The sequence below is a fragment of the Micromesistius poutassou genome (genome assembly GCF_964030765.1).
Source record: "Micromesistius poutassou genome assembly, chromosome: 1".
NCBI lineage: Eukaryota > Metazoa > Chordata > Actinopteri > Gadiformes > Gadidae > Micromesistius > Micromesistius poutassou.
In genome coordinates, this window is record NC_140271.1 from 4,198,075 (window position 1) to 4,208,074 (window position 10,000).

Genomic DNA, 10,000 nt, shown 5'->3' on the forward strand with positions numbered 1-10,000 from the left:
GCAGTGTGTCTGAGGAGGCCGTCATTAACGGGGCGTCATCACCCCGCTCCGCCGGGATGGGAACCAGGTCACATTCCCTCACACGGCACAATGCCCGGGTGTGTGTGTGTGTGTGTGTGTGTGTGTGTGTGTGAGAGGAGGGTGGGGTCCTGGGGGGGGGGGGGGGGTTGGGTCCGGGAGGGTTGTGGCAGGGGGGGGGGGGGGGGTGGATGGAGAGCAGGCCATGACCTCTTTATATCCATCAACAGATCACATGCTCGGCCCAAAGTTATGCACATGCACAAAACAAAACACATGGCGTACGCACACACCCACACAAAAAGAACACACACACACACACACACATACACACACACAGACACACACACACACACACACAGGCATCTGTGCGTGCAGAGAAATACGAAGGCATCGACAATTGAATTAGTTTTTTTCCGAATGTCTCCGAGGTGATCCACTTTGCGCTTGCACAGGACAGGATTGTCCAACGCGGTCGTCCAGGCCGCGCTTTAATGGAGGCATCATGGGACGCAGACACTCTGTTTCACGGCAATTATGGTCGCCGTCTGCGACGGCATCCATCTGCGTCTGGCGCGCTCGCAGCACTCTGTCTATTCTCTGACATAATCAGCGGTCAGAGAGGGGATCTCTCTATTGTCACACGCACTCTGAGGACTTAACTCTCTACTCCACATTTTCATGCTCCTAAAGAAAATTCCATCACAGCGCTGTCGTGATTATGCTGGCTCATTGTCTCACCGCCGCTGGATACAATGAAACACTGCCCCCGTCTGGTGATGGTGGAGTGTACAGGAAGAATAAAACGTTGTGCAGGGCTTTTCCAACCTCGTGCGCCTGATGTCCGACACGTAGAGAATCGTATAGAAAACATTACGTTGAAAGTAAATCAAAATTGTGTTTATTTCGAAAGTAAGTTGTTACATTCCAAATCAGATACTCAACCCACCTCTCTCGTAATACTTTTAAAAACAACACAAATTCACGAATTTAAAAATAAATGAAAATAAAGATTTAACAGCAGTTATGACTGTGTGAACAATATTTTGCTTAGTCAACACTATACTTAAACTTGAAATTAAAAACACAACAAAATAAACTACATATATTTATTATTTTAATTCCTGTCAGGGTCTTAGTATTTGGTTAAATACAACCTCTTTTAATATGGTTTCAGTATAATTTAAATCTACTCTCTGTAAATTTGTCTGATTTGTGCTTAGTCTTTTTTTGTCCACAGGACTCATAACTTATTCTCTGTGTGCTATATTCGAAAGCATTTACAGTATAATATTCAGACGTCTCACGTTGTAATGAATAAGGCACAGATTCATCTTAATTATGTAATACAAGTATCGCTGCAATGTATGTGACTGTAGGTCTGTGCATAGGTGTGTGTGTGGGTGTGTGTGTCCGTGCGCATGTTTGTGCATGTCTGTGCATGTATTTCGCATTGAGGTCATTCTGCATTCCCACTCCTGTCTTTGACAATCTTTGTGCAATTGTGCGTGTCGTCGGACAGCATCTCTGGACAAATCGCCCCCCCCCACCCCAAATAAAAAGAGAATTAGATCACTGGTAGTCTACCTGGTTCACCTTTACACCCCCTTCCAGAGGGAAAGTTCCGGAATCGGTCGTCGTTGGCAACGGCGACGATGGCGATGGCGATGGCTGGGTGGGGGGCGAGGGGGGGTAGGGGGGGGGGGGGGTGGTGATGGTCAGTTGGGGGAGACGGTGCGTCTCCGCAGGCAGCTGCAGGTGAGGCACTTGAGGATGCTCATGGTGATGTGCATGAGCGGCCCGAAGTTGAAGAGCAGGTTGTAGAAGGTGTTGACGGACAGGCCGCCCGTCTCGTCGGCGTACTTCAGCGCCACGATGGGCGTGTACAGGCTGTTGGTGAGGTTCCGGAAGCGCGGGCTGCTGGACTCGATGACCTTCTTGGTGCACTGCGGAGATGGAGGGGTGAGGGGTCCTCATTTATACATAGATACTGGCTGACAAACGTAATCAGTGAGGTGGCTGCATGATGACAATGTCTCGGTAATTTCACGTACAATGAAAGCTGTTGGCAAATGGTTATCGCAATGAAAATACGTTGAAGTTGCGTTCTAAGGGCTGGATTAGACCTGCTGCTAACAACGCCCCCCCCCCCCAGAGGTCAAATGTCACCAAATGACTTGGGCATCATCAGGATAGGGTCATAAGACGATGACAGCCAGCTCATCAGGAGCAAGTGAGGCGTCTCGCTCAGGGACACCACGACACTCGGAGGAGCCGGGGATCGAACCAGCAACCTACACACAGTCACAGTACCACGGGTCAGGTTATATTATTTTAAATATTCTCTGTATTAATAACATGCCGGTTACATAGATGGTAATACTGATAATACAGTAGACTGGGTACCCCCCCAGCCCGTTCTGCCGGTGATTTGAATTCGCCCTGCAGCAGGGTCTGGAGAAGAGAAATACAGTTCTTCCTGCTTCCGATTCGCTATTACGGGAGCCAATCATCAAGCTGGCTTTTCCCCCTGGCGCGCTATTGGCTGGTTTGACACAATGACGACATGGAAGCGACGGCAAGCAGCCAATTGCGCGTCAGTTGAACTACGCCCGTTGATCACGCCTCTTGTGCTGAAGAATATGACAGCAGCCTCCCCAGACCAGCGTGCAATCTATGATTGAGCTTGGTCTGGCAATAGCTAGGCTAACTGATTAGACTAATTACATGCTAATTGATTAGACTTATTAATTAATTACATGCCGGTAATATAGACGGTGGATACCGATTAGAATCACTCAATATTGTCCCTTTTTCATACCCGGGTAATCCAGAGTTCTCACGAGAGCACAATTTGAATTTACTCAGCGAGTCACTCGGGGGAATGAGCAATATACTCACTCCCCGATTCCCCTGGCCCAGAACATTAACCAATCACATTGGTGCATCTGATAAAGGCGGGCCAAAAGCGTTGTCTTATCTATTGGTTAGCTCTGCTGGTCTGGATACGTCACCCCTTGTATTCTTCTGATTGGTCGTAAGAATACAATATCAATTGCGTGCAGTGATATTTTCAAATGCGTGCTTGGTGCCGCCCCTCGAGTCGGGCCGTTTTCATCACTGGTTGCCTGACCCTACAGCGTTCTAGACGTGGCTCTGGATTTCCAGGCTAACTGTTTCATTGGAAAGACCAAAATGTCTGGTTCACACACCTTGGCGATGTCGTCCGGTGTCTGGCCCATGGCCTCGAATATATCGATGGAGGAGGGCAGGTACACGTCTTTGAAGTAGCGAACTGTGTCTGCGTCAACGCCTGGGAACTCCATCTTGGCCACGTCCGCCATCATCTTGGTCTCAAACTCCGTGTGGACGGGGCCGGGCTCGATCATGGACAACCTGAATGGCACGGGGTGGGGGGGGGGGGGGGGGGGGAGAGAGAGGAGGGGGGCGGGGGGGGAGGAGGGGGCGGGGGGGGGAGGGGGGGAGGAGTGGTGGAGCAGCCAGGAGAGAGCAGAACTGTTCAAACCCCACTCCCACTTAGGCCTGGGGCGATATGGCTGAAAGACATGTCACGATATAACTTCATCGATATCGATCATATTGATCGATATCGATAACTATTGATAATCGTAATGACCTAAAAAGACTAGGAATTACCATGCTGGATTTAAACACTTCTGTTTCACACTTAATATGACCTTCCACTGTTCTTCATTGATAAATACTCCAATGTCGATACAACAATGAAAAACACTTAAATATTGTATATAAGTATGGAACCGTGTTTGTGTAACAAACCCAGCTGCTAGATCCGGTGGTCCAGTCTCTTATCGATATATATTGTGCATGTTTTATATTGATATTAATCAAAAGTCTATCACGAGACGATCATTTATTGATTTATTGCCCAGGCCCCCACTCCAATATGAATGGGAATGTCTCCCAACTCCACCAGAGCCACCAGCGTCTCGTCTTATGAGGGGAAACGCTGCCCTTTGTCCTCAGTTGAAGGCTGCTCACACACAATCCAGCAGAAAATATGAAAAATAAAATCGTCGAAGGTGAACGCTAGCTACTCATCGAGCACAAAAGATGATATTGTTATTTTTACATTGAAGACATGCCCTGTGGGGGCGCGTGTGACGGCGAGTTGGACGTGATGCTGAAGCACACGCGACGCGACAGATCAGTTTGAAAGACACTTCCCTCTTTGGGCGACGTCATTGGCCAGGTTTTCCACTGCTCTCATTGGTCAGAGCGGTGATGCTAATTTGTGGAAATTCTTTTTCACAGTTTCCTTTCGTCATTTCTCATCTCATAAACTGATATTTGAATGGATTGAATTCAATTCATGTTGTGAATTGAAGTTCAACGTAACATTAACAAATCAATCGTTCAACCTGCTATATCAACCGATCTCTTTGCAAAATAATAAATTGTACCCTTTTGCCCTTTGCATGTTTGTGCGTTTTGTCACACACATGTTGTTCTCTGCCTCTAACCTTTGGACCAAAAATAAAGCACAGCATCTCTCTGCAAGCAATATGGCAGATTCCCTCCTTTCCATCATGGCTCCCATAAACTCTACTAAACTCTCTACTCTCTACTAAATGCTCTACTAAACTCTCTACTAAACTCTACTAAACTCTACTAAACTCTCAACTAAACTCTCTACTCTCTACTAAACTCTCTGCTAAACTCTCTACTAAACTCTCTACTAAACTATCTACTCTCTACTAAACTCTCTACTAAACTCTCTGCTAAACTCTCTACTAAACTCTACTAAACTCTCTACTAAACTCTCTACTAAACTCTACTAAACTCTCTACTAAACTCTCTGCTAAACTCTCTACTAAACTCTACTAAACTCTCTACTAAACTCTACTAAACTCTCTACTAAACTCTCTACTAAACTATCTGCTAAACTCTCTACTAAACTATCTGCTAAACTCTCTACTAAACTCTCTACTAAACTATCTGCTAAACTCTCTACTAAACTCTCTACTAAACTATCTGCTAAACTCACTGCTAAACTCTCTACTAAACTCTCTACTCTCTACTAAACTCTCTACTAAACTCTCTGCTAAACTCTCTACTCTCTACTAAACTCTCTACTAAACTATCTGCTAAACTCTCTGCTAAACTCTCTGCTCTCTGCTAAACCGTGGACCCAAAAACTCAACACAATACAACAAACAAAATGCACATTCCATGAGCTGTAGGAGCTATAGGAGAAGCAGAGGAAAAGCCACTGACCTGACACTGAACTTCATTAGTTGCACAGCCATGCATTCACAGAATCCCTCCATGGCGAACTTAGAGGCAGTGTAGACGTCATTGAACACCACTCCTAGAACAACAACAGATGTTGTCACTGTCTGCAGCCCAGTACTCACTTAGCAGCAGCAGGCTTGGTGGAAAATAGTGTCAACAGACCAGATGATTGAGATTTCATACATGGAGGGAAAATAAAGGAGGCGGAAAATCGGTGACTGGTCAAGTACTTGACCTTAGTGAACAAAAACCAAAGCTATTCTAAGTCAAGTTGAAAATGTACATTCAATTCATATTGGGAGGATGCATTGCTTTGAGAAAATGTACCCAAAATATAAAACAGTTACGGTCATTCTGGAGTTACAAAAAATAATTAAGGGACTTAATGTTTATGACCCCCCCCCACACACACACACACACACACACACACACACACACAGACACACAGACACATACACACACAGACAGACACACACACACACACACAGACAGACACACACACACACAGACACACACACACACACACACACACACACACAGACAGACAGACACACATACACACACGCACACACACACACACACACACACACACGCACACACACACACGCACACACACACACACACACACACAAAACGGGCCCTACTGGGAATACCTTGCAGTCCCATGACACTGCTCATGACGATGATGTGTCCGGAACGCCTCGCCTTCATGTCGGGCATGACCTCTTTGATCATGCGCACCACGCCGAAGAAGTTAGTCTCAAACACTTTCTTCATCTGCTCTATGCTGATGCTCTCCACGGGCCCCAGCAGCCCCACGCCGGCGTTGTTAACTGTGGAGAAGACGTGCAGAAAAACCAACGTCAACGGCTGCCACTTTTACACGACATAGGGTTCGACGCCTGGCTTACAAAGAAAGAGACACACCCTGTTTGTCTCTTTTTTTGTAAGCCAGGCGTTGAACCGTATGTCATATAAAAGTGCTTTGTTTATGCCCTTTGTCGCATGCGGTCACTTTATATTGGGAAAATAAACGGGTTATGAAAACGGAACCGGATGGTGTAGTTCATTTTGTTGCCACTGGGTGTCACTGTGGGACTGAGCATGTATGCGGCTGTTGAGGGGGAGATAGACTGTATGTTAAATTGCTAGTCAGGATGGGGAAGAAAGAAAAGCGTTTCATGTATGCATCGGCTCTAGAAACATCAACACCCATCTATATATATGTTAGAGAAGGATCAGACAAAGATGACATGAGGTAAAAACGTCATCCAACACTTCCCTCATTGACTACAGTCAACGAGCTGCCGTGACGTGGGCAGATTACAGGACCAAAGTTCAGGCTGGTACAGTGGGGCTCCCCATCGGGTCCCGACTCACTGAGGATATCGACGTGGCGGTCCTTGACGCTGTTTATGCACTGCGAGACGGAGTCGTCGCTGCACACGTCCAGCGGGAGCAGAGTCAGGCTCTTCCCGTACGCCTCCCCCGCAGCCTCCACCAACTTCTCCTTCTTCTTCAGGTCTCGCATGGTGGCGATGACTGGGCAGAAAGGGACAGGGGGGGTTCTCATGAGTCATCGGGTTAATGACGTAGACATAATGAGCTCCTTCCTTATTCTAGGTACACTAAGCGCAGCCCGCACGCAAACTGCAATCGAATGAGCCCCATCTTGGGGGAAGGTTTATTTTGAACTTTTTTGGTGTTGATTAATTAACATCACAGACAAACACACACACACACACACACGCGCACTCTCAGACACAGGCACACACACACACACACACATACACACAGACACACACGCACACACACACACGCACTAACACTCACACACACACAGGCACACACACTCACACACACACACACGCACGAGCTGGTGACAGAAAGAATGCAGGTCCGAATGTTCCCGTGCGTCACCACACCCAGCAGACTTTAGAGACCGCACTATTGATTTTTCTTTGAACTTTAGCCGCCTGGCAACCTTAGTGAGACACGTGAGGCCGTTATCTATTATCTGCTGTGATGGCAGCTATCAGCACATTGTTGACCCTTCTCTCCCTCTCTGCGTTTACAGTGGCCCTGCTCAATGTCCTGTGTGACCCTGTCTCCTAGGGAACGGAGACGGTGCTGTTACACAATGGGCCATGGCCCACCGGCCGGGTGTAAACAACTACTTAATCACACGTTGATGGGAGAACAGTTGTTTTTCTTTGTCGGTTTGAAACTTGATACTCCCAATAGACGCTATATCAAGGACAAAGATCCCAATCAAAATGCACAGACAGTATTCATGGTTTAGTAAGCGTTGGTCTAGTTATTTGAGGATATTTGTATTTTTTTTGTATTTTCTTTCTTGTGGTTTCCCATGGAGATAATTAATGGTAATAGGCTAATAGGTAATAGTGATACATGCCAGTGGCTGTACTTCCACTTCAACTTCGCTGTCTCAGACATCAAATTGGCCAGGATTTGCATAGGCAAAGAGTTTGTAATGATTACAAAATCCAACAGAGAGTCCATGGAGCAAGATGGAGATTTAGGCTATGTATCCAGTAAGAGGCGAACAAGAGGGTCATTGTTCTTCTAGCTCCTGGAGGAATTATTCCTGGGCAGCTTAAACATTCTTGTAAGAACCACACTGCATTGCATGCACGTTTTTAGAGCTGATCTGAATCGGGCTGCTATAGGACACTCATTAAAAATCTCTGGGCGATGTAATAACTCATTTCTGGTGGATTTCCTAATGTAGTCTCCATAAGTAGTAACGTTGATCACTTCATCTGCTCAGTTGGTGTTTCCTGGAAACAGGTCAAAGTTCAGCTAGAATTATTCGACTCAGAGCAGTTTTAAGGGAGCAGTAGTTAATCGTCTCGTTCCAATTCACGGCAATGGCTCCCCAGAGCCGAGTATCCCCCCCCCCAAGAAAAACACGTACAGAAAAAGCACTTAACCCTATGCGACGATATGAACTTTCTAGTGGGGCGAGATCCGACCCTTAACTCTTGTTGAGTTCCGATGAAGACTTCAAACAAGACTTGCGTTAGAGTGAACCCTCGCTTGTACAGGTCCCAAACTTTGTCCCCCTTTCCACACTCGCTCCAGTGAAGGAACTATAGGCACATTAGGCACGGCACTAAACCAGAGCAGCAGTCTACAATTCAGTGCGATAAAGAGGTCTTTGTGCGAGAGAAGTCACTTGAAAGAGAACTGGCAGCAGAGTCTTTTATGGTCCCCCGACTGGCTAGAGGCATCCTTGCACAGCCGTAGCCAACCCAGGAAACTGCGCTTTCAGATGATAATGGTTGAATCAAAGCAGACCCAAATCCGAGTCCTCACAATAGGATATGGTTTGATTATCGTTAGGGTAGCCCTGCTATATTGCAATGCGTGTTATAAATGAGGTTATTAGCTGTGAGGCAGGCATGCGCGCCCATATGGGAATTGTTAGACCTAGGATTGAACTCAAAATAAGTTGTGAATGCGTTTTTGAACGAATTGCATGCCAAAGAAAGATTCAAACAGCCCAACTTATCTACGCAAAGGAAAAAAGGTAAAGGAGGCGCATTTACCATGGTAGCGCTTCTTTTCATCTTTGGCCAGCGTGACGGCGATTCGTAACCCGATGCCGGAGGAGCAACCGGTGATCAACACAACTTTTTGCCCACTGTTCGCCATGACTTGTCCAGAAAGGCGGTGTGTTTTAGTAGCCCAGTCCTCTGCTTCGTATGGTTGCTGCTTGGGGAGACCGATCACCGACCTTTAAAAAACTAAAGCGGATCATGTAGTACAGCAGCCATGTGAGCGCCTTAATTCCCCAGTCACATGCCCACTATGCCAAATCAATAAGAGAAAGACGCCGCATCTTGTAAACACGTTTGACAAAGAGGTTTACATTTGATAAGGGGCCGCCTGCTCGCAGGTATTTTTGTGGTTAATCTCTGAGAACGGTTGGGTTCTTGCGCGCATGTGAGAGGAGCCGAAGAAGAGACTTGGAGGGGGATAGTGCGTGTCTCTTGCGCTGCGCGTCGGTCTATTTACAAATGTGGTGTTTACAGTGCATAGGATTCAGAATGTAATACAGTTTCTTCCAAGAAAAACGGATTGATCAACCAAATAGTAGAACAAATCAGTAACATATGCTAGAGGCTAATCCATTTGAATTGAATGAAAAAACACTTTTTCTCGTTTAAGAAATAAATGTTTATTTAGCCATAATAATAAGCCAAAACAACGTCTCACTTACTTTGGTTCCTGAGTCAATAATGTTGCAAAATTAGCCACTACTTTTTACACTTATTTACGGAATTATACTGCCATCTGGCGGTGAGAAGTGTTAACGCGTAGGACCAAATCTAGTGCAAATAAATGCATTATACGGATCATATAAACCACTTTCATGTTTCACTTTTGATTTGTAAGTTACAAGTTACACCAGAACTTTTATTATTCTAAATTATATTCTAAATTGAACATGGATCTACTGTAATGATGTCTTTATGGTTTTGTCTGGATTCCAACTGCTGTTACTAAATGTTTGTAATGTGATTATGGGATCAAAGTATTACAGTCGAGTTAGATTAAAACATTGTGTAACTTTGCCCAGTGTTCTCACAGAGGGTCTCCACACACACACACACACACACACACACACACACACACACACACACACATGCAGGGCCAGTCCACTAAGTTTCATTGGAGGGCA

The 10,000-nt window shown here is 45.9% G+C and overlaps 1 protein-coding gene across 1 annotated transcript; it reads right to left on the reverse strand.

Annotated features, from left to right (window-relative positions):
- Positions 1 to 1,037: 1,037 nt before the first annotated feature.
- On the reverse strand, positions 1,038 to 9,304 carry LOC311366907 (retinol dehydrogenase 8-like). Its single transcript, XM_084485684.1, has 6 exons — positions 8,865 to 9,304; positions 6,673 to 6,834; positions 5,946 to 6,125; positions 5,275 to 5,368; positions 3,231 to 3,414; positions 1,038 to 1,964 (listed from the first exon to the last, which is right to left on the reverse strand). The coding sequence occupies exons 1-6, from the start codon at positions 8,968 to 8,970 to the stop codon at positions 1,737 to 1,739; spliced, it is 954 nt and encodes a 317-aa protein (XP_084341810.1). The 5' UTR covers positions 8,971 to 9,304; the 3' UTR covers positions 1,038 to 1,736.
- Positions 9,305 to 10,000: the final 696 nt, after the last annotated feature.

Bases quoted from the DNA above. Each gene is read 5' to 3' on its own strand.
- LOC311366907 (XM_084485684.1), bottom strand. From the start codon at position 8,970: ATGGCGAACAGTGGGCAAAAAGTTGTGTTGATCACCGGTTGCTCCTCC. The intron at 6,126-6,672 runs GTGAGTCGGGAC...TCTTCTCCACAG, and splicing joins CCGCCACGTCGATATCCTCA to TTAACAACGCCGGCGTGGGG. The intron at 5,369-5,945 runs GTATTCCCAGTA...TTGTTGTTCTAG, and splicing joins CAGTGTCATGGGACTGCAAG to GAGTGGTGTTCAATGACGTC.